At 37.6% G+C, this 26,031-nt stretch overlaps 1 protein-coding gene and 1 non-coding gene across 2 annotated transcripts; one reads left to right on the top strand and one right to left on the bottom strand.

Moving 5' to 3' along the window:
* Window positions 1-8,003: 8,003 nt before the first annotated feature.
* LOC126720086 (small nucleolar RNA R71) lies at window positions 8,004-8,110 on the bottom strand. Its single transcript, XR_007653251.1, has one exon. It is a non-coding gene; the product is annotated as a small nucleolar RNA R71 (small nucleolar RNA).
* Window positions 8,111-8,168: 58 nt separating this feature from the next.
* LOC126719588 (uncharacterized) lies at window positions 8,169-10,502 on the top strand. Its single transcript, XM_050422122.1, has 2 exons — window positions 8,169-10,263; window positions 10,492-10,502. Exons 1-2 carry the CDS (start codon window positions 8,169-8,171, stop codon window positions 10,500-10,502), a joined length of 2,106 nt encoding a protein of 701 aa, XP_050278079.1.
* The last annotated feature ends 15,529 nt before the right edge of the window (window positions 10,503-26,031 follow it).

The raw sequence follows: 26,031 nt of genomic DNA, 5'->3' as shown, positions 1-26,031 counted from the left end.
ACACCATGATCATTGTAAGCAGAAAATTATAAATGCATATGAAACAGACAATATGTGATCAAGTAAAGATGGAGTTAAGAAACAAACCATGTGATCAAGCACAGATGTCTATTTCCACATCAGAGATTAGATCATGAAGAAACAAAGCACGTCCGAGGTTCATATACCCAGTGCTTGATAAAGGGTACAAATTGTGAAACATCACAATTGTAAGCACTCTTAGTTTTGGAGAAAGAGAGGAAACACTGATGGATTTGCCATTGGGTGAGAACTCCAAGTCTTGACCAAGACGTTCTTTGAGAACCTCCTCATCAGGACAGAGATCATCATAAACCGGTGAATGTCGGAAAATGGGTCTGTTGATGTGAAGAATTTCTGCCAGATATGTAGGAGAGACAGAAAATCTCTTTTTTCGAACCCAGCACTTAAGTTCATCTCCTTCCACAATTGCGTTAGCATAAAATTCTTTTACCAACTCTTCATACGCGTCATCCGGATCAGAGAGAAGGTAATTCCAATCCTTGTGAGCAAACCATTTCGGAATGTCAGTGTCATGAAGTGAGGACTAATCCAAAGCTCTTTCTAGTAATGGTTTGGCATGTAGAAAGAAATTCTCATAAGACTGATAGGCTGCATATGATCTGAACTTGTTGGGATAGAATCTCTTTGATGAAGAGCGAGTCCCTTTTGGTTGAGGTGGGTAATCATCAACATCAATTACTGGTTCCTTCCCTTTGGAACTACCTCCTTTCACAGCAGCTTTCTTGAATGGTGACATGACCAGTCTGCATTATGAACAAGGGAAATGACAGAACACAAACCAATAGACTATATTAGCAGTGGGTTAGTGGAAATTTAGGGACAATGAAGAAACCCTAATAGCTGGATGAAAATAGTCAGAAAATAGCAATGAGGGACACAAATGGCCCAAATTGAACTACACAGTAGAGGGAGTCCAAATAGAACCACATAATCAGCTGAAAAAGGACCCACATTCAACAACACATCAACAGGATGCCACACAGGATCATAGTGAAACACGACATCAATCAGCAGATCAGACAAAAATAGCTAACCCTAGCTAAGCACATGATGAAGAACACAACCACCAAAATAAACTAGCTCAAAAACATAAACACAAGCTTCCATAAGCTAAGCATGGACAAAGAGTAATAGTTGAGCTAAAAACCCATCCCAAAAATCGCAATCAAATGTGAATAATCCAGAGGGAAAACCATAACAACAAGTAAAATAGAGTTCAAGACAGAAAAACCATACCTGTTAGTCGACGATTTTGAGCTGAAAAGAGGCAAATAATGGAGATCGAAAATGGAGGCACGGTGTGAATGGATAAGAGCAGATGAGAAAGACAATGAACAGTCACAAAAAGATCGAGGGAAAAACAAAAAGTTTAAAAACTGCCCCTGTATGTCCAAAATACGCGATTTTCGCGACTGAAACGAGTCGCCAAAAAGTCGCCAGAACAAGCCGCCAAAACACTCAAGGACAAAAATTTGAAAATTTTTTCTAAGTGTTTTTCGCGACTGGAAGGTATACCTGCGAGTGAGTCGCGAGCTGAGCCACGAAAATCTCTGAGTAAACCACGCGACTGGACCTTCCACTTGCGAACAAGTCGCCAAAAATTACTCGCGAAGACGCGACTGAGGCACGCGACTTGACATACCCGCGACTGAGCCGCCAAAACAGGGCAAAACTGGATTTTTGAAATTTTCAGATTTTTCAAACAAAAGACTTTCCAAAAATACCTAAAACACTCAAAAATCTTTTTGTGCTTGAATTAACAAAGATTGAGCATGTGAAAACACATTTCATCAAGTACAATCACACAAATAAATATGGCATTTATTGAACATAAACTTGTGTGTTGTGTGTGGATATCAACAATGAGATAGTCCTTCGTCTAATGTGAAGCTTCAATGATCAATTCAACCAAGGCATACACAATTAGCACTAGATCATGTGACCCATCTCAATTATAGAAATATGTATATATGACCTCCCACACAACTTGATAACATAACTTGGAGCTTATCATTTGACTCCACTTTCAATCATAACATTTGATCTTTTTGATCTTTTGAGGCAATCATCTCTCATTGTGAGAGTGATATATGTCATTTTACTTTAAAGAACAGGCCTTTGGCCTTTTTGAATAAACATTCACTTTAATAAAAGGTCGCTTACCCTTTTTCCTAGTCAAATACTAGAATGTGCGACAGGCTTTTGCAGCTCAATATCTCTTTTCATTTGGAGATTTACATTTGGTGAGCTCTTTATAGCAAAACAAAAATAAAGAGTGGGAAGATATATAGACACAAGTCTATGCATGTCTCAAGATCAACAAAACCATTCACTAATCATTCATGACAAGTTTGAAGATCTATTTACAACAGTCACAAAAATTTCAAGATTTCTCCCACAGAGATATGAGTGCAAAGAAACAAGTAATGCTCGAAAATGCACAATGCCATTAGCACAAAGGTACAAGGCAAAACAAGTTTTGAAACAAAAACTCAACAATGTCAATCAAGCTTTCTGATTTTCTAATTTTTATGTGATTTTTGGATTTTTGACACAAAAGAAGAAAATGATTGAACAAACATAAAAGGAAACAACAGTATTCACAAATGGACAAACAAACAATAAACATGTTGCACAAAGAGCTAATCAAAGAGGTGTGTGCCCTAACACAAACAGACTTATCATATTATAAATATGTGAAGCACACAACACATAAGAGAGTCAATGAATTGTACCAACACCAATGGTCTTACGGAGTGATTCAAACCATGGACCATCGAGAGGCTTGGTGAAGATATCTGCCTTTTGATTGTCGGTGTGTATGAACTCAAGACACACAACTCTTTCCTCTACCAAATCCCGAATGAAATGGTAACGTATCTCTATGTGTTTGGATTTTGAATGCTGGACAGGATTCTTGGAAAGATTGATGGCACTGGTGTTGTCACAGAAGACACACATCGTTTCTTGAGGAATTCCATAGTCATGAAGTAATTTTTTCATCCAAAGAAGCTGAGTGCAGCAACTTCCAGCAGCGATGTATTCTGCTTCTGTAGTAGATAGAGACACTGAATTCTGCTTCTTGCTCATCCACGAGACAAGATTGTTACCAAGATAAAAACAGCCGCCTGAAGTGCTTTTCTGATCGTCTACACTGCCAGCCCAGTTAGCATCTGAATACCCAGCAAGACAAGCATTTGAGTCTTTTGAATACCACAGACCATAGTTTGCAGTACCATTTACATATCGAATGATTAGCTTAGCAGTAGTCAGATGAGATTCCTTCGGATTAGCTTGGTACCTGGCACAAACGCCCACACTGAAAGCAATGTCCGGTCTACTGGCTGTAAGGTAGAGCAAACTCCCTATGATGCTCCTATACAATGTAGGACTTACTTCAACTCCCGACGAATCCACATTTAGTTTAGTGGAAGAGCTCATGGGAGTGGAGGCATGTTTTTTTGGAGTCTAGTCCAAACTTCTTGACAATGTTTCTGGCATACTTCTCTTGAGATACAAATATACCCTCCTTCTGTTGTTTGACTTGAAGACCCAAGAAGAATGTGAGCTCCCCCACCATACTCATCTCAAACTCCTTCTTCATCTCCTCAGAAAATTCAGTAGCACGATCTTCGATAGTTGCCCCAAACACTATGTCATCAACATAGACTTGTGCCACAAGGAGATAATCTTCATCATTTTTGACAAACAGAGTTCGATCGGCGTACCCTTTCTTGAAACCTCTATCTAGAAGATAATGTGTAAGACGATCGTACCAGGCTCTAGGCGCTTGTTTTAAGCCATAAAGGGCTTTCTTCAATCTTAATACATGATCTGGAAAATGAGGATCCTCAAATCCTTTTGGTTGCTCAACAAATACTTCTTCATTTAAATATCCATTCAGAAATGCGCACTTTACATCCATTTGATAAAGTTTGAAATTCAAAGTGCACGCAATGGACATGAAGATTCGAATGGATTCGAGTCTTGCCACCGGAGCGAATGATTCATCAAAATCCACTCCTTCTACTTGAGTGTATCCTTGAGCTACTAACCGAGATTTGTTTCGAATTATCTCTCCATCTTCATTAGTTTTGTTTTTAAAAATCCACTTTGTGCCTATAACATGAACGTTCTCAGGCCGTGGAGCAAGTTCCCACACATCATTCCTCACAAACTGATTCAGCTCTTCATGCATTGACTCAACCCAATTCTCATCTTGAAGAGCCTCTTCAACCCTTTTTGGTTCAAACTGTGCAAGATAATAGTGATATGTTACATGATTGGCTAGCAGATTGTTTCCTTTCCTGAGGCGAAGACCGTCATCAAGAGATCCTATGATATTACTTCCCGGATGATTCTTGATAACTCTTGAAGATGGCCTTTTTGAAGTGGAAACTTCATCACTATGAGAGATAGGAGGATGAACTTCTAGAGGAGTAAGAGGACTTGATGTTCTAGACATCGATCTCGTTTCCGTTCTTGGGTTGATGGGAGTCGATTCTACTTCTGGTATAGGTTCTTCACCTTCTATATCCAAAGCTTCTACCTCAACATCGGGTTCTTTGGTGCTTGGCCCTTCTACATCATCAATCATTTCCACCTTAGGTAAGGCATCATCAATCTTGACATTTATGGACTCCATCACAACCTTTGTTCTCTTGTTAAACACTCTATATGCTCGACTTGTAGTAGAGTAGCCAAGAAAAATACCCTCATCACTTCTCGCATCAAACTTCCCAAGATTCTCTCGATGATTTAGGATATAGCATTTACTTCCAAACACCCGGAAATACTTCACCTTAGGCTTCTTCCCATTCCATATCTCATAGGCAGTCTTCTTTGTACCAACTCGAAAGAAAATCCTATTGCCAATGTGACACGAGGTGTTGACAGCTTCTCCCCAAAATTTTTGAGGTATTTGCTTGTTAAGCAACATGACTCTTGCCATCTCCTGAATCACACGATTTTTTCTCTCTACCACTCCATTTTGTTGTGGAGTTTTGGGAGCTGAAAATTCTCTTTTAATTCCATTCTTCTCACAGAAGGACTCGAATCTTGCATTCTCAAATTCCCTCCTATGATCACTTCTAACTTTGGCTATCGGAATCCCCTTTTCGTTTTATAGTTTCTTGCACAAAATCTCCAATCTCTCACAAGCTTCTGATTTTTCTCTAAGGAATTCAACCCAAGTGTATCTTGAGTAGTCGTCCACAATGACCATAATGTATCTCTTCCCCCCTAGGCTTTCAGTTCTGGTAGGCCCCATTAGATCAACATGAAGTAACTCTAAGCACCGAGAGGTGGCTATCACATTCACCTTGTGATGACTTGCCTTAGTTTGCTTCCCCATTTGACATGCACCACAAACGGTCTTCTTCACTTTTCCAAACTTAGGAAGTCCCTCGACTGCTTCAAGTTTGGAGACTTTTGCTACTTGTTTGAAGTTGGCATGCCCAAATCTGTGATGCCACAGCTCCAACATATCCACACGAGCACTTCTACACGATATGGGTGCCGTGGGAACTATTCCATAACAGTTATCTGTAGTCCGATTTCCTTCCAAAACCTGAATCCCCTCTTCATTGATGATCAAACATCCCTTCTTAGAGAACTGTACCAGGAAATCATCATCACAAATTTGAGTGATGCTCAGCAAATTCGCCTTCAGCCCTTTTATGTACAGCACATCTTTCAACAGAGGCAAACCAGGTATCTCAATGGTTCCTTTGCCTAGAACTTGAGCATGACTTCCATCACCAAAGGTCACATAGTCACCAACCTTTTCTTTGAGTGTCTTAAACAGTGACTTATCCCCTGTCATATGGCGAGAACACCCACTGTCAAGATACCACAAACACGCATTAAACACCTTCAATGAGGTATGCACAAATAGGTTCACATGTGACAGACATTCTTGACCTTCAAACACAAACTCATCATCAGTTTTCATGCTTCTTTCAAATTGATTTTTCATTTTCAGATTCTCAATCATCTCACACAACATTCTATTCTTTCTTTTATATTTCTTAATCAATGGTTTAGATTCAGATATGCTACTGTGTAAGACATGATTCTGATTTTCAAGATATTCCAGCATGTGAACAAATACTCTAGCATGTTTCTTATTTTTTAACAACTCTACAAGATCATCAGTAAGACACCTTTCAGACATATGCATAGAGTCATTTTCACAAACACTTAAGCCACAATTCAGCATGGTATATTCCAAAACAACAATCACAACACAGGGGTCTAGGATCACACTTAGGTAATAAAACCACAACAAGTGTACCCGCTCTGATACCAATTGAAAGTTCAAAAACGTGTACAAAACACCTTTGAACGTTTAGACCCCCAAATTACAACTTAACCAATACAAGCAATATGTCAAACAACTAGTGTGCGGAAACTTAACACATGCTATAATACGAAATTGGTTAAAGACTATCTAAGCCATAACAAAATAAAACCACAGCAGATAATAAAAAGGCAAAGATAGAGAGGAAGGAAGATGCAAACACAAAGACAACACGCTATGTGTTATCGAAGAGGAAACCGAAGTCCTCGGTGAAAAACCTCTCCGCCGCCCTCCAAGCAGTAAACAATCCACTAGAAAATACAGTTGGGATACAAGGACAGCAATAGACCCTCCAAGCCTAATCTACCCAGTGCACCTAAGCTCTCCAAGCTTCTTGCTCCAACGAGGTTGCGCCGAACCTTTTTCTTTTCTAGCTTCTCGGATTCCGCTACTAGACCGTAGCATCAACCAATGAAGATTGGTTCCTTCCTAACTGCTTCCCAGAAATCCAAACAACTGTCTCACAGTGATGATGATGGTGAGAACCAGGTTTGGTATAATGCCTCTCAAGGAACCAGGTTTGAAGAGACTCTAAGGTATAGATTGTGGGTGAAACAATCTTATTTTTCTTTAGGGTTTCTCTCTCAAAATTCTCTCTGGAAGCTCTCTTTCAATCGTGGGTAAAAGGGGTATTTATACTGGAGTGGGAGAGGAATGTGAAACGTCAGGTTTTACAAAACAGGAGTGGCTCGCGGCTTGACCTCGCGGCTTGACTAAGTCGCGAGATCCAGTCGCGAGTTAACCGTATGGCCAGTTGTCCTGTTTTGTCCTGTAGTGCTCCAGCTAGCATGACTGTTCATCTTCCAACATGCTTGGCACGTGTGCTGCTTCTGGCGGCTTGCAGCCGCGAGTCACCCGTGAGTCCCAACAGCGAGTCTCTGTTTTCTTGCACACTCTTGAGCAATCTTCACTCTATCTCACTCACTACCCTTACAACAAATCCACCTAAATACAGGGTTACTAAATACTGAATTACAAGCAAATTTGGCACGGAATAAAGCCAATTAGATGGTTGAATAAATTCAACCTTACAGCCGGGGACTGGGTTAGGAAAATAAATTAGGTCTTAATCGAATTTTTTCTTCTACTAGTTGCAGTTAAAATTTATTTATTTTTTAAATAAAAAAACAAAAAAAAATTTTATTTCTTTGTGCTTGGTGTATGAGAACTTGGATACGTGATAAAGAAAATCGTCTTGTTAGTTTTGATTATCCATCCATAATGGGAGAAATAGGAGATGATTCAAAAACTCTTAGGGAGTTGTTCTCACCCATAACCACCAACCCTCCATCTTGCATAGTATTGCCTGCAACCACTGCTGCACATTTTGAGTTAAAGCCACAGATAATCCACCTTCTTCCTACTTTTCATGGATTGGATAGAGAAGATCCTTATATGCATGTGAAGGATTTTCTTGAGATTTGTGCTACTTGTAAGTTTCAGAATTTCACTGATGACTCTGTTCGCTTGCGTTTGTTCCCTTTTTCCTTGAAGGATAAGGCAAAAGCATGGCTTAATTCTTTGTCACCTGGATCTATCACTTCATGGGAACTGTTGGTCACAAAATTCCTCTCTAAATTTTTCCCAATGGCCAAGACCAATGCTTTGAGGAGAGAAATTGCAGATTTTTATCAGGATGAACAAGAGAAATTTTATGAGTTGGGAGAGATTTAAGGACTTGATCTTAAAGTGTCCCCATCATGGTTTTGAAACATGGAGACTAGTACAATATTTTTATAATGGTTTGACTCAGACAAATCGTAACATGATTGAGTCCATGATTGGTGGTGGATTTTTGAGTCTTGTAGATGATGAGGCATACAAATTTCTTGAGAATTTTTCTAAAAGTTCACAACAATGGGATTTTTCCAATCGTAAAGAGAGATGTGCCCCTGGAATTAAGAAAGGAGGATTCTATGAAGTCAGTGAAGATTTAGACATAAAAGCTAGGTTGGACAATCTCACTCGTAAGGTTGAAGCTTTAGCTTTAGGTAGAGGGATGAATTCTGTCAATCAAGTTCAAAGTGAAACATGCTCTATTTGTGCTAGTCCTATGCATACAACACAAATGTGTCTTTCTGTAGCTGGGTACCCTGATTTTTATGTTGAGCAAGCAAATGCACTGAATAATTATGAAAAACCATTTGCTAGTCCATTTTCAGAGACATACAATCCAAATTGGAGGAACCATCCTAATTTCTCATGGAGGCAAAATCAGCCTCCCACAAATGTAGGTGGACAACAAGTGCATCAACAAAGTCAATTTCGTCCACCTACTCAAGCATATCCTTCCATTCCTCAATCAACACCTCAGTTTGTAGCACCACCAAGACAACAACCATCTTTGGAGGAGTCTCTCAAAACTTTCATGCAATCAACTAGCCAAGCCATTCAAGAGATGAAAAGTTCCACCCATTTGAATACTCAAGCTATTTCAAAGTTGGAAAATCAAGTTGGCCAGTTAGCAACCCAAGTTGGAGAGAGGGAAAAAGGAAAGTTTCCTAGTCAACCTATACCTAATCCAAAAGGGCAGTATGCAATTAATGGCTCTTCTAGTTCTACTCATGGACAAGAACATGTTCAGTCTATTACTACCCTTAGGTCTGGTAAGCAAGTTGATCATCAAGTGAAAATGCCAGAAGTGGAGGATGATGAAAATATTGTGTTAAAGGAAAAAGGAACTCATAGTTCACATGATGATCATAGAGAAAAGAAGGACAACCCACCCGCCACTCCAATTCAGGATCTTAATTCCCCCCTTGATAAGAGGTTTGTTCCTAAAGCTCCATTTCCTCAAAGGTTAATCAGTCCTCAGAAAAGTGCACAATTTGGAGACATTTTAGAGGTTTTTAAGCAAGTGCAAATAAACATTCCATTTCTTGATGCAATTCAGCAAGTTCCTGCTTATGCCAAATTTCTAAAAGATCTTGTGACAATGAAGAGAAAGACAAATGTCCCTAAAAAGGCATTTTTGACAGAGCAAGTTAGTTCAATCATTCAGAATAAATATCCAGTGAAATGTAAGGACCCTGGATCTCCTACAATTTCATGCAAGATTGGGGATCATCTCATTGAGCGAGCTTTGCTAGATTTGGGGGCAAGTGTGAACCTATTGCCATATTCAGTATACTTACAGCTAGGTTTGGGGGATTTAAAACCAACAACCATGACACTTCAATTAGCTGATAGGTCTGTGAAAATCCCTAGAGGTATTATTGAGGATGTGCTGATTAAGGTGGATGCATTCTATTTTCCTATTGATTTTGTTGTGTTAGACACTGAGCCTGCTCTAAATGCCAGTACACAAATCCATGTCATTTTGGGTCGCCCTTTCTTAGCTACATCCAATACTTTGATTAATTGTCGTAGTGGTGTGATGAAGATTTCTTTTGGGAATATGACTGTTGAGCTTAATATTTTTGACATAAGTAAGCAAGTACTAGACAATGAGAATATATGTGAGGTTAACATGATTGGGAGCCTAGTCCATGATACTTTCCTACAATCAAGTTGTGAGGATCCCCCAAACGCTTGCTTAACCCGTTTTGATTGCAATTTGGATACTGAAAAATCAATTGAGGAGGTCAATGCATTGTTGGATTCTGTTCCTCTCTTAAGTATTGATAGCTGGCAGCCAAAAGTGGTCCGTTTCCCACTTTCTTCATCCCCATTCCCATCTATTGTAGAACCACTAAAGTTGGATGACTTTTGGGAACACCAATTCATAAGTATACTTCAAGAGCATAAGGAAGCTATAGGTTGGAGAATTGCTGATATTAAGGGTATTAGTGCTTCTGTGGTTATGCAAAGAATTCACTTGGAAGACACTACAAAAGCTTCTCAACATGTTTTTGACCCAGGTAAGTTACAATATCATTGGACTAGTCCATTCATAATATGAATTATTTATCTTCATGGTGTTGTTGGGGTTTGGATGGTCCTGTTTATCAGGATTAATCTCCAGTTGTGTTAAATCTTTTTGCAAAAAAAGAAAAAAAAAAAGAAAAAGAAAATTCTTGTTTATTTTCTAGTTTTAGATTAATCTTTGTGTTTATTTTCTTGTTTCATTTTATTTTCTTTTGTTCTAGCTGATATTTGACAGAAATTAAAATTTTTAACAATCAGCTTGATTAAGGTACGTCTCCTCCTTCTCCTTACCTTACTTTTCCTACTTGAGTTTCTCATGTTGCATATTCATATTTTGCTCTCTTTTCATTCAAGACATATATTTGAGAGTATCATTTTTAACATTGAGGGCAATGTTTGGTTTAGGTTTGGGGGGGATTTATATAGATTTCTATCTTTTTGTTTTGTTTAGTTGTGTTTAAAAAAAAAAAAAAAAAAAAAAAAAAAATTTTGCCTAGCTTGAGGTTTATGTTGTGAGTTCATTATACTACTCTTGCTTAAAGAATTTCATTGCACATGCACGTAGCCACTCAAACACAACTTGTTGTTGAAGGATAAAAATGATTAGAAAATCTTGATGATAACAATGTGGAGACTATAACCCTTGTGAGTTTTGAGCCAATCATTATTTTTGGAGGGTTATTTATTGTTTCTAATCTTAAAGTTCATTTGGAAGTACGTAACATGTTTCCCTTGTTGTAGTCTCATTGTTCTTTCTTTTGGCCAAGAAAAAATATATGATTTTATGCCACACTTGAATCTTTTGAAGTCATTGATGTTGAATGAACTATACTAGTCTTTGAGAGATGAGATTAGGCCATTTTTGTCTACTTTGAGCCATATATGTGTTTTTCTTTTTTTGATACATTATCGCTAGTCACCCCATTGAGCCTTTTAATTAGCCTTTCTTTCTTAAAGCCCTTATCCATAGTGTTTCAAGATTGAATTTGATCAGTTTGTTTCAATGTGGTGGTTTGTACGAGAATTCAAAGAAGAAAGAAAAGAGAATTCAAAGAACAAAAGAAAAAAAAAAAGGAAAAAAAAAAGAAGGAAAAATGTCAAAAGAAGAAAATAAAAAAGGTTCTCATCAAATTTTGAGAAGTGAAATGGAAGGAAGGAGTACTACTTTGAAGAAGATGAGTTGAAAAAAAAAATTTGTTAAATGAAAATTCCAAAAAGAGTTGACATTCCAACAAATCTTGAAAACACTTCTTATTATTTACCTTCACCCATTTTTATTTCATTCCCTTTGCTTTTACCCTACATTACGTCCTAATAAAGTCCTTATTTGATCTTGAAGATTGTGTAGTTCAGATATTGATATGACTGAGAAGAAAAAAAAGTGTGGTATAAATTCTTTTTGGCATCCTTTCATGAGACTACTTGTTCTTTCTTGATTAAGTGTTTTTCATGTGATTTATATGTGAGGTGTTTGATTTTGCTTACATTATTCTGCTCACATATGTTGTCGAGAGTGTTACACCCCATTTCAAAGTGATTTCATTTGTTGAGTGATAACATCGGAAAGATTTGAGTTGAAGCATACTTTCAAATAGAGATTCGAGTCAAGTTTATTCTAAAACTAAGAGTATGTTTGGGTTGGCTACCACTTTTCACTCACATTGAGTTTTGATGGCATGAGAAATTTTTTTAGCATATGTAGTGTTTTTGAACTTGAACTAATCCTCTTTGCAAAAGGCAATTGAAAAAAACATATATATATATATATATATATATATATTTCTTTGTTTTGTTTTTATTTTTTTTAAGTATTCATTCTTAGAATTTTGTGGGTATATTCCCTGCAAACCCTCACGAGACTACAACTCGTCCACTAGTGTAAGCTAGGGGTTTAAAGGCTTGTTGCATACGCTAAATGCAATCGAAAATTCCAGCGAAAGTGGATTAGTTAGGATTTCCTTTTTCTTTGTTTTTAATTTCTTTGTTTTGTTTTACTCTTTATCTGTTTTGCTCGAGGACTAGCAAAATGTAGGTTTGGGGGTATTTGATGTGCATGAAATATATACAATAAAGTATTCACATATTTACATATTAGCCTTACTTTTATGTTATTTTGTGACTGATTATATAATATCTTTGTGTTGTAGGTAACAAGGGCTTTACATGCAAAGTGGGGCTAGGCCAATTTAATCAAGCCAACTTACATTCAGCCAGGCATGAATTCAAGTAAATACCAACCCAATTAAATTTAAGTCCAATTGGAGCAAGGAATCAAAGGAAATTTGTACCAAATCCAAGTCCAATTCGGATTAGGATTCCAGACTACACATCAGTTAGTATTTTTGACATAACTTTCAGATCAGATGTCCAATTGAGATGATTCAAGTTGGGATGGAACGATAACTTAAAGGGCTACAACTTTGTAGTTTACCAAAAGTCCAAATTATGAAGTTAAATGGGCCAAAATAGTCGGTTAAGTGAAGCCTAAAAATCTGGGATTTTCTCCAAACGAGAATTCAACTTGTAATAGGATTCCTTGACCTATTTAAGGGCTCTTTAGGGCAAAATTCAGGAGGGCAGAGGCTAGTGCTAAGGCTGAGGGCTGAATGTATAGAGAGTGTGGCTACTTCTTTGGTTTTCTTCGATGACAGTTAGTTTTATTTTATTTGTCTAGTTTAATGTTTAGTATTTTATTTTTGTGTTTTCTTTCAATTACTATGAGTAGCTAAATTTATAATTAGGGTTGAGGATGAAACCTTGTTAAGGATTATCAATAATATTTATGTGATTTGATTTTTCCCACAATAGTTGTTCTTTACTGATTTAAATTGTTCTTGCTTCATATCAATTGACTAAGATGGAATTCTAGATATGAGTTCAATCATGTTTTTCTCATTATTTAGGATTTATCTTAATTAATTGAATGCTTGGTTTATTAATTCTTAACTATAAAATTGGATATCATTTGTGATTTGTCTGTCAATGGATACAATTTATGATTTGATTTTTAGAATTGGATATATCTTGTGATTTGTTTGGCTACAGATACAATTGATGATTTGGTTTTATACTTAAGAAGCGAAGAAGAACATGCTTTAGATTTTTAAACATAAGGTTTAATGATGATATTTTCCATGATAGCAAGATTGATTTCTAGATTATCATGTAGTGAGTTGGGAAAAATTAATGATCATAAATATATGCTGATGTGATTTACAAGGCGGATTCCAAAACCTTAATTCCTTTCTCTTGATTGTTTACATCTTTTTATTGCTTTATATCTTTTGCTTAGTTTAACTATTTGCTTAATTTTATTATTTGCTTAGTTTATTTTATTGCAACCAACCAATTTTTATTAAACTAGATTAGGATTAATTTGGTTAAGTTTTAATTAATTTTCCTACATTCATTCAAGTCCCTGTGGGTTCGACCTCGTTCTTGTCCAACTATACTTCGGTACGGTTCGTACACTTGCGAGTATTTTAAAATTTCACAACAATCACTACCTTATGGTGATTACTTGGTTGATCAAGCCTTGATTTAAATCTTCACTTCATCTTTACTTGATCACCTTAAGCTTGTTTCATATGCATTTCATGTTTTTCTGCATACAATGATCATGGTGTATTGTTGTGTTTCAGGAGTTTCATGTTCTTATGATTCAAGTGCTTCACAGCTTCTAGAGTTAGGTGTGAGTGAGTTTTGTTCAACTGTTCCCAACTCACATGTTAAGTCTAGAGTCTGTTTTAGGGTTTTGTCACGGAATAGCCAAACTCACATGTAAGGTTGAATTTAATCAACCTTTTTATTGACTTTATTCCGTGTCAAATTTGCTTGTATTTCAGCATTTAGTAACCCTGTATTTAGGTGGGTTTGTTGTAAGGGTAGTGAGTGAGATAGAGTGTTGATTGCTCAAGAGTGTGCAAGAAAACAGAGACTTGCGGGTGGCTTGCAGCTTCAAGCCGCCAAACGCAGCACACGTGCCAAGCATGCCAGAAGGTGAACAGTCATGCTAGCTGGAGCACTACAGGACAAAACAGGACAACTGGCCATACGGTTATCTCGCGACTGGATCTCGCGACTCAGTCAAGTCGCGAGGTCAAGCCGCGAGCCACCCCTGTTTTGTAAACCTTGACGTTTCACATTCCTCTCTTACTCCAGTATAAATACCCCTTTTACCCACAAATGAAAGAGAGCTTCCAAAGAGAATTTTAAGAGAGAAACCCTAAAGAAAAACAAGATTGATTCACCCACAATCTATACATTAGAGTCTCTTCAAATTCCTCAACTCTCTTCCTCTCCATTGTCAAATCCTTGAGAGGCATTTTACCAAACCTTGTTCTCACCATATTCATCACTGTGAGAGGGCTGTTTGGATTTCTGGGAAGCAGTTAGGAAGGAACCAATCTACATTGGTTGATGCTACGGTCTAGTAGCGGAATCCAGGAAGTTAGAAAAGAAAAAGGTTCGGCGTAACTTCGTTGGAGCAAGAAGCTTGGAGGGCTTAGGTACATCGGGTAGATTAGGCTTAGAGGGTCTATTGCTGTTCATGTATCCCAACTACATTTTCTAGTGGATTATTGATCGCTTGGAGGGCGACGGAAAGGTTTTACGCCGAGGGCTTCGGTTTCCTCTTCGATAACACATCGTGTGTTGTCCTTCTGTTTGCATCTCTCTTCCCTTTATCGTTGCCTTTTATTTTCTGCTGTGGATGTGATTTTAATTGGCTTAGATTGTTTACCAATTCTATATTATAGCTTATGTTAATTTTCCGCACACTAGTTGTTTGACATAATGCTTGAATTGGTTAAGTTGTAATTTAGGGGTCTAAACGTTTCAAGGGTGTTTTTACACTATTTGAACTTTTATTGTTGTTCCATACATACGACATGCAACAAAGAGATAATATCATACATCAAAGCCCACTGTGGGGCAGTACAATACATACATGTCCAGGCCTGTCAAGTGGCAATGAATAATATACATACATAAATGGCCCATCATGGGGCAATGTGTAAAAGACACATTGAAAAAATACATGCCCATTCAGGGGCTACATCATGCTACAACAAATGGCTAACCCTATGGAGAATCATCACCCCTGATAAACTGGTCCGTATCATCATCATCATCACCACTATCATCGTTGCCTACAAAAGGGCCAATGTAAGGACCCGCACCGCTTAAAGTGCCAGGAGTGTACCCTGGATCCTGGGAAGGCCCCAGAGCTTGAGCAAAAGAACCCTAACCGCTTGGCGGGCCTGGAGGAATTGGCATGCACCCAGGCTCGAATGGAGGAATGATGGGCCCTCGGCCTGGAATCTGAGGAGTAGCTGGAACAGGAATACAAGCTACTCGTAACTCTCTCGCCAAGAGCACGATATAGCCATGAAGCATGGCTAGCTCACTCTAAAACTGACTTTGCTCTCTCTTTCCCATGGTAGCTCGAACCTCCCTATCTTGCTGCCAAAGCTCCCTCTCCCAAGCTAATGCCCGAGTAGTCTCCTCTTGTACGTGTGCCTCCATAGTGGCAAGGGTGGCCTCAAGCTCTGTCACCCTAGCTTGCAGAGCCTCTACATGCGTTCTCCACTCTGCCTTGGTGGCCTCCTGAGTGCGAATAATGCCTCTTAGCACTCTACCTCCACTCACAGGGACATCTCCAATGATAGGCCCCATGGAAGACTCAGCGAACCATGTAGCATAATCTCTGTTGGTATCCATATGGGCATCAAAAGGACCCGTTGCATAAGCCCGTGATGGAAATATGAATGTATGCAGTGGAAAATTAATGGATCTACTTCATTCTCAATTGATAACATGTACTAAGTAAGTTTCAGAATTTAGGAATAAGAGAGTGTACCTTAGTATGGTTAATTTCAAAACCAAAGATCAGAAGTTCTTGAGAACACTTTCAATCTTCACTCCAATTCCACTTGTGCCCAAAAAGTGTGGTCTCTCAATCAGTTATATGTATATATTCTAGAGAGAATAAAAAATGTCCAACAACCACTTACATACCATTTCATGTTCTTTTTAAATTTTGTGTGTTTCTCTCCTTATAATTGATTATCTAATTGGACTAGCCTTTTGAGAATTTTCAATTGGGTTTTAGTATATGGCTTGGAGTGGGACCAAAAGGGAACAAATAAGACATTAGCTCAAATGGGCCTTGGGTTTTTCTATCAACTCTGGGCAAGTTCAAAGTTACCATTAATTATATTTAATACCACTATATAAATATAATTGCACTCTAGGACTTATTAATAAATTATATCTCAAGACTTTATTGTACATGCAACCCCTTCATAAAATATTCGTAGTAATACAAAGTCATAAATGTAGACTGTCACTTTGTAGATTACTACATCTTAATCCTTGAGTACCCGATTTAATCCTTTTAAGTTATTCACCATATATTTATGAAATCCAATTTCATAAATATATACTTTAGTAATTCCATACTAAAGTGGTTAGGCCTAACACTTTCAATAACCGAACCCATTAAACTTATCTCAAGGAAATATTTTATATCTTTGTTAAGAGACTATGAATTCCTTCTTGGGAATATATGTTCCATCAATACTAAATGTGGCTGCCCAACTGTTAGGATTAGTGCCCCTAAATCCTATTGTTTGATACTATATGTAATATTATGTATGACATTATGTATGACATGATGTATGACTAAATATTGTAATTAATAAAGTTGTTTTATTATTATTTGAAATAATGGTAACATGGATATTCGGACATTATCATATAGTCCATGAGATGCATAGAATGTGGTTTATGTGAAAAGTCATAGAAGATATAAATCACAAGTTCTTTGTAAACTCAGAATATAGTTCGTAGTCGGTGATGAAATTGGGTGTTTCATCTACAAAGACTATAACATATCAACTAAGATGATTTTCTTGATCATGGAAGTGGTGACTTCTAATTGATATGTTGATATGTTTTAAGAGTTAAGATATATTGAACTGGACCACTGTGAGATTTATTATTCTCGTAACGACTGTTAATTGAATAATAAATCTTACGACTTATATTAACATGAACTCTTAATCCTGAGAGAATAATGGATCTGATCATGGAATGTAGTTTGCTTTGATATATCAGGAGTGAGATCTAAAGTAACAGTAAAAACCTCAGTATGTTGGGCAGCCACATTTAGTGTTGATGGAACATATATTCTCAAGATGGAATTCATAGTCTCTTAACGGAGATATAAAATATTCTCTTGAGATAAGTTTAATGAGTTCAGTTATTCAGAGAGTTAGGCCTAACCATTTTAGTAAGATGTAGTAAATATACATGTACAATAACTTAAAAGGCCTAACCTTGGATTTCATAAATATATGGTGAATAATTTAAAAGGATTAAATCGGGTACTCAAGGATTAAGATGTAGTAATCTACAAAGTGGCAGTCTACATTTATGACTTTGTATTACTACGAATATTTTATGAAGAGGTTGCATGTACAATAAAGTCTTGGGATATAATTTATAGATAAAGCCTAGAGTGCAACTATACTTGTATAGTGGTATTAAATATAGTTAATGGTATCTTTGGACTTGTCAAGAGTTGACAGAAAAGTCCAAGGCCCATTGGAGCTAGTGTCTTATTGGTCCCTTTTGGTCCCACTCCAAGCCATATACTAGAGCCCAATTGAAAATGCCCAAAAGGCTAGCCCAATTAGATAATTAGTTATAAGGAGAAAAACATATAGAATTTTGTAACTAACAACTTGCATGAAATGGTGTATGAGAGTGTTGGATACTCTCTAATTCTCTCTTGAACAAATTCACATTACTGATTGAAAGACCACACATCTTGGGCGTTAGTGGAATTAGAGTGAAGATTAAAAGTATTCCCAAGTGCTTACAATCTTTGTTTTGAAATTCATCACACCAAGGTACACTCTCTTGTTCTTGTATTCTGAAATTTACATAGTGCATATTATCAATTGCGAATGAAGTAGATCCGTTAATTTTCCGCTGCGTACATGCATATTTCCATCAAATGGTGTCAGAGCGGTCTTCAATTTCTTATTGTATAACATGTTTTGTGAGTTTCAGAATTAGAGATTATAGTTTCATGTTGTTAGAAGATTATGCATTTAATTTTCTGCATGATTGTTGAAACTATGTTTTGATAAAAACTGATATTGATGTTATGATGTTGTTTAAATTTGAATTTAAGTATGTTAAATTGAACTTTAAGGCTATAGCATCAATGAAATTTGGTTTTGATATCATTCTCTGACTATCATGTTCATATGTTAGTTGTTTGTTCAAGAAAAACTGTAGAAAACTGCCCTAGAAAATTTCTGGAAATTCTAGTTTCACGAGTTTCGATCGATCGAAAATCACTTTCGATCGATCGAGTGAAACAGTGATCAGACTTTTTAAATAGATTGATTTTCGATTGCTAGTGGATCGATCGAATTTGTTTTTCGATTGATCGAGAGGCAATCAAGTATCGATCGAACAAGTCAGGTGGTAAAGTTCGAATTTTTTAATTTTTTCGATTGATCGAAAGAAGGAAAATCAAAAAATTTTCTAAGTGTTTTCAAATGTATAAAGAGCAAGGTGATGTGTAATTAGATTATGCATGTTTCAAAATGAAAAACCTTTCTTTTAAAAACATCTAGTGGGAGAGAGATACAAGGGTTGGATCTCACAGCCTCCATTGTCAGTTTATTGTAGTGCGATTAAGCACCTCGCCTTGGCGTATATGCCTTGCTCCCTTCGAAGGGTGTTTAATTCATGATACTACAGGTTAAACTTCTTAATGATGGATGATATGTGTTTTTACATTATGAACGACTTTGCTTTTGTGGAGTTACTTAATGTCTTTACATAGAATTTAGTCAATGGTGTACACTAGACTAAGTTTAATGTTAACCTCCCTTCGGAGCTATGTCATTAGTACTTAGAGGCTGAAAGAAAAGCGGCAAATTAATTTGTTTGGTAAGAGTTACCATGATAGCATTACTAATGAGAATAATTCTCGCCTGATCATAGTGATTGGTATGACCTCGCTTCCGAGGAATATTAATTGCGGGATTACGTTGTCGTTGCATATATTATATTATGGTTTTATTAAGGTTCCATACTATATGTTTATATGCTAAATTGATAATGTCCAGTTTACTTATTATATTCATGTTTATTGTTTTCAGATTTGAACATGGCATCATTTAGCCCACTTGTAACTATTCTTAATCAAAACAAACTAACTGGATCCAACTATGTTGACTGGAAAAGAAATTTGGACATTGTTCTTATTGCTGAAGAGCACAAATATGTGCTTACTAAACCATGTCCTAGCTTTCCTTCATTAGATGCTCCTCTTGAGGAAAACCAACGATATGATCATTGGTAGAAATCTAATGAGATGGCCAAGTGCTACATCCTAGCATCTATTTCAAATGTTCTACAGCATTAGATGCAGGATGTGGAACTAGCTTCAAACATTATGCTAAGTCTGAAGGAGATGTTTGGTGAACAAGGCCGTTCTGCAAGGCAAGAGACCATGAGGCAAATTTATAATACCAAAATGGTTGAAGGTAGTTCAGTAAGGGAGCATTGTCTTAGAATGATCTCTAATCTAAATACATTGGAAGTTTTAGGTGCCAATATTGATGGAGAATCCCAAGTGGATATCATACTCTAGTTACTACCAGAATCATTCAAGGAATTCAAACTTAACTATAATATGAACAAAAAGATTTATAAATTGTCTGAATTAATGAATGAATTGGTAGTGGTAGAAGGCATTCTTGGTACTTCTAATGTTGAAGCCAATATTGGTGAAGCTTCTACTTCTCAACCTAAGTCGAAAGGCCTGTAAGAAGAAGAAGAAGAAGGACTTCACCAAGCAAAAGGGTAAACAAATTGCCTTAGGGGTTGCTGACAGAGGAAAGAAGATCAAAGGAAAGTGTTTCCATTGTGGTGAGAAAGGACATTGGAAGAGGAATTGTCCAATATTTAAGGCTGCCAAGAATGAGGGTATGAATAATACATTCCTTTTTGAAATATGTTTGGTACAAAATCCCACAGATTCTTGGTTTGTGGATTCAAGTTGTACTAATCATATCTGCGATTCCTTGCAGGGGTTCTAGAAGACCAAAAAGCTTAAGGAAGGGGAGTTGTTTTCTTACTTTGGCTGATAGGAGCAAGATTCCGGTTGTAGCTATTGGTGTTTAGAATTTATGGTTTGAATCTAGAGTTCTAATATTGGAAGACTGTTTGTATGTACCTAATGTTCGTAGGAATTTAATTTCTGCTACTTACTTAGGTAAACATGGATATTGTGTTATCCTAAAAGACAATGTTGTAATAAAGAAGGATAAAGTGTTTATCTGTTCTAGCAATATTGTGGATGGTCTTTATATTTTAACTCCTGATAAGCATGAGTTATATAATTCTGAATTAGATAATAACTCTCATGTGAAATCATTAAAGAGAAAATTTCCTTGTACTAGTGATGCATGTCTTTGGCACTTGCGTTTGGGCCATATTAATTCAAACAGGATTCAAAGACTGATCAAAGATGGACTTTTAGAGCCCATGGACTTTGATGAATTTCCAGTTTGTGAATCTTGTTTGGAAGGCAAAATGATCAAACGACCTTTTAATGTAAAAGGTAGAAGAGCTTAAGATTTGCTAGAACTAGTGCATTCTGATGTATGTGGTCCTATGTCAACCTAAGCAAAAGGAGGTTATGAGTATTTCATCACTTTTACTGATGATTACTCAAGATATGGTTATGTGTACCTAATGAAAAAAAAGTCCGAAGCCTTTGAAAAGTTCAAAGAGTTTAGGGTTGAAGTTGAGAATCAATTAGGTAAACGCATAAAAGCCATTCAATTTGATCGTGGTGGTGAATATCTTCTTGGGGATTTCAAGGATTACTTAACTCAAAATGGGATTGTATGTGAAAGTTCAAAAACGTGTACAAAAACACTTTTGAACGTTTAGACCCCCAAAAACCAACTTAACCAACACAAGCAATATGTCAAACAACAAGTGTGCGGAAACTTAACATATGCTATAATATGAAATTGGTTAAACAACTATCTAAGCCATAACAAAATAAACCACAGCAGATAATGTAAAGGCAGAGATAGAGAGGAAGGAAGATGCAAACACAAAGATAACACCCGATGTGTTATCGAAGAGGAAACCGAAGACCTCGGCGAAAAACCTCTCCGCCGCCCTCCAAGCGGTAATCAATCCACTAGAAAATACAGTTGGGATACAAGGACAGCAATAGACCCTCCAAGCCTAATCTATCCAGTGCACCTAAGCCCTCCAAGCTTCTTGCTCCAACGAGGTTGCGCCGAACCTTTTTCTTTTCTAGCTTCCCGGATTCCGCTACTACACCGTAGCATCAACCAATGAAGATTGGCTCCTTCCTAACTGCTTCCCAGAACTCCAAACGACTGTCTCACAGAGATGATAATGGTGAGAACCAGGTTTGGTATAATGCCTCTCAAGGTTTTGACAATGGAGAGGAAGAGAGTGAGGGAATTTGGTGAGACTCTAAGGTATAGATTGTGGGTGAAACAATCTGGTTTTTCTTTAGGGTTTCTCTCTCAAAATTCTCTCTGGAAGCTCTCTTTCAATCGTGGGTTAAAGGGGTATTTATACTGGAGTGAAGAGGAATGTGAAACGTCAGGTATTTCCAAAACAGGGGTGGCTCGCGGCTTGACCTCGCGGCTTGACCAAGTCGCGAGATCCAGTCGCGAGTTAACCGTATGGCCAGTTGTCCTGTTTTGTCCTGTAGTGCTCCAACTAGCATGACTGTTCATCTTCCAGCATGCTTGGCACGTGTGCAGCTTCTGGCGACTTGCAGCCGCGAGTCCACCCGCGAGTCCCAGCCGCGACACTCTGTTTTCTTGCACACTCTTGAGCAATCTTCACTCTATCTCACTCACTACCCTTACAACAATCCCACCTAAATACAGGGTTACTAAATGCTGAATTACAAGCAAATTTGGCACGGAATAAAGCCAATTAGATGGTTGAATAAATTCAACCTTACAATCCCCCCCTTTGGCTATTCCGTGACAAAACCCTAAAACAGACTCTAGACTTAACATGTGAGTTGGGAACAGTTGAACAAAACTCACTCACACCTAACTCTAGAAGCTGTGAAGCACTTGAATCATATGAACATAAACTCCTGAAACACAACAATACACCATGATCATTGTAAGCAGAAAAATATAAATGCATATGAAACAGGCAGAATGTGATCAAGCAAAGATGGAGTTAATAAACAAACCATGGCTTGATCAACCAAGTGAACACCACAAGGTAGTGATCACGGTGCTCATTCACACTTGGAATGAACACAAGGACATACAAGTTAACAAGCACAAGGCAAGACACTTGTATGCTCAACACTCAACCAATGCATAGCACACAAGGCATATGCATCTAGGAACAATCCTACAAGGGCACAAGAGTGACAGTACATAAACAAAAATGCAGAACATTTAGATTAAAGTACTGATTTCAACATAGCATAAAGGCTGCACTTAAGCAAGGTACAAACCATAAAGCCTACAAACTATGCATAAAACAATAACCCTAAAAGCTTACAAAAGCATATGGGTACGAACCACACAAATACCTGAATAACATCAACAAAATATATTTAAAGATTAAACCAAGAGTATATGAAATGAGTTAGAAACAGCTATACACCAAAACATAGTGTATCAAAACCATAAAAACATAAGTTTAGACGATAAGACTAAAAACAAAAGTATGACAAAAGTATGTGTGTACTCCCCCTATCACTATGCACACTTCCCTTTGAACTTTTCTCCCCCTTACTGAATGCTCTCCCCCTTTTTGTCACGAATAGCTAAAGACTCTCGTCCAACTTTCGTTGAATCTCATCTAGCTGATTCTCCATAGTCTCGAGGCGCATTTGGACATGGTTGTTTGTGGAGTAGAGAAGTGCCACAAGCTCATCAACGCGTTTCTGAATATGCTCAAGTACACTGTCAACTCTGTCAGTATGAGAAGCAGTTTGTGCTTGCGGAATACCAGCCGGTGAAGCTTCAGGAACAGCACGAGATGCAGATGTGGTATGTGCAGGAGTCTCTAAGTCAGGGGCAAATGAAGTAACCGGAGAGATGTGAGCACTTCTTGGTGATTTGGAGGAGTGACTTCTGCTCGCTTGAAGGGTGAATAAGGAAATGGGACGTTGACGAGTCAACATTTTACCATCTGCAGGAGGAGTAATGCCTGCACTAAGAATGAGTTTCATGACGAGACTGCAAAATGGAATGATTCCTCGAGCTGTAGATCGACACGCGGTCTTCCTCAAGTTGTAGTACATGTGAGCACATATATCAATGGGGGCTCCGGTAATGAGATCACACAGAAATATAGCTCTCCCAAGATTGATGAATGTAGTGTTGGACAGTGGGTAGAGATTGGTGAACATGATCAACTTCAGTGTAGTCAGCTCAGGTGCAAACTTTGCGGTGCTGATGGAAGTTCCTGCACTGGATACCTCATGATCGTGTCCTAGGATTTGTAAAATTTCTCCAACCTCTGGATTTCGTTCATCATAGGGAGTTAAATTCACATTCGGAGGTCTGGTGATGCCGAGAAGATCTGCGATGGAGTCTGGGGTAACACTAAACTCTGTTCCTCTGACCCAGAAAATGAGGATAGGTCCAAGATCAGTTGCATTGGAGAAGCATTCTTTGACCAGCTCATCCATTGGATCATCGAAGTTTCCGAACAAGTTTACCCAGTCTCGTTTCTCAAAGATTCGAGGGATGAAAGTAGTCCCTAAGGTGTTGAACTCTACTACCCGCTCCACTATAGTTGTTGACTTGTCAAACACATTTGAGTAGGCGTGTGAGTTAAGGGGAACTCTGAATCTATCCTCATTGGGATCTTGAGATGCTTGAGATGATAGACGAGTCCTTTTAGCAACTGGTGTTGCTGGTTCGTCAGCAACAATGTCTTTACCCCTGGAAGATCGACGAGACATCTGCAAGAGACCAGGCCAACAGAAAAGAACCAAGCAACAATACCCCACAAAAGATTGTCAATAAGATTCAGTGTAAACAATATTTCAATATAAAAACCCAGATTGAAGATAGTGCAGACCCAACCAAAAACTACCAACAATACACAGAAGCACAAACTAATACGTGCATCAAACTTGGTGAAAGTGCACCAAGACAAAGATAGACATCTCAACTGACAAAACTGTCATTGAGACAGGTTAACATGACCATGATATGCAATAAGATACAGCATATGAACATTTAGAGCAGATAACATAAATCACTCCATCAGAGACATGAACATGGGGAAAATATTTCAATCATGAAGAAACCAAACATCCACACTGGAGCACGTGGTTGAGAAACATACATTATGTTATCATAACAACTCAGTGACCAAAACCAAACACCAACATCAATATTCAGGCAAGTGTAATAAGTAAGTCAAATAGACACCAAACCCATTTCAGAAAAGATTCTCAGATTCAATAATAGGCAAAAATCAGAACAATGAAATACATATTGTGACTGTTCAGCATGAAAACAGGTGAGAACAATATCAAACAAGACACTCCATACCCATTACACATAGAGATAAGTATAATGAATACAATACCAGTCTAAACAGTAACAGAAATATGCAGGAAAAAGAAAATGAGATTGAGAAGACAAAACCCATACCTTTTCTTGATGATTTGGAGAAGAAACGAAGCACCAAAAGGGTTTGACAAATGGATTCACGAAGTGTTTGGAAGGGAAAAAATTTTAAAGAGAAGATGAACAGTTACAAAAGTTCGAGGGAAAAACTGAAAGAGGTTTAAAAACTGCTCCTGTTTCTGCAAAACACGCGATTTTCGCGACTGGATTAAGTCGCCAAACAGTCGCCAGCTCAAGCCGCCAAAGCATTCAAGAACAAAATTTTGAAAAATTTTTCTAAGTGTTTTTCGCGACTGGAAGGTCTACCCGCGAGTGAGTCGCGAGCTGAGCCGCGAAAATCTCTAAGTGATCCTCGCGACTGGACCTTCCACTCGCGAACAAGTCGCCAAAAATGACCAGCGAAGATGCGACTGAGGCTCGCGAGTTGACATACCCGCGACTGAGCTGCCAAAACAGGGCAAAACTGTATTTTTGAAATTTTCAGATTTTTCCAACAAAATACTTTCCAAAAACACCTAAAACACTCAAAAATCTTTTTGTGCTTGAATTAACAAAGATTGAGCATGTGAAAACACATTTTATCAAGTACAATCACACAAATGAATATGGCATTTATTGAACATAAACTTGTGTGTTGTGTGTGGATATCAACAATGAGATAGTCCTTTGTCTAATGTGAAGCTTCAATGATCAATTCAACCAAGGCATACACAATTAGCACTAGATCATGTGACCCATCTCAATTATAGAAATATGTATATATGACCTCCCACACAACTTGATAACATAACTTGGAGCTTTTCATTTGACTCCACTTTCAATCATAACATTTGATCTTTTTGATCTTTTTGAGGCAATCATCTCTCATTGTGAGAGGGATGTATAGCATTTCTCTTTGAAAAACAGGCCTTTGGCCCCTTTTGAATGAAATTTCACTTTTAATATAAGGTCGCTTACCCTTTTTCCTAGTCAAATACTAGAATGTGCGATAGGCTTTTGCAGCTCAAAATCTCTTTTCATTTGGAGATTTACATCTGGTGAGATCTTTTTAGCAAA

This window comes from Quercus robur, chromosome 3 (genome assembly GCF_932294415.1).
Source record: "Quercus robur chromosome 3, dhQueRobu3.1, whole genome shotgun sequence".
Taxonomy (NCBI): Eukaryota; Viridiplantae; Streptophyta; class Magnoliopsida; order Fagales; family Fagaceae; genus Quercus; species Quercus robur.
The sequence above is the reverse complement of the archived record's forward strand: the minus strand, read 5'-3'. Positions and strand labels throughout refer to the sequence as shown.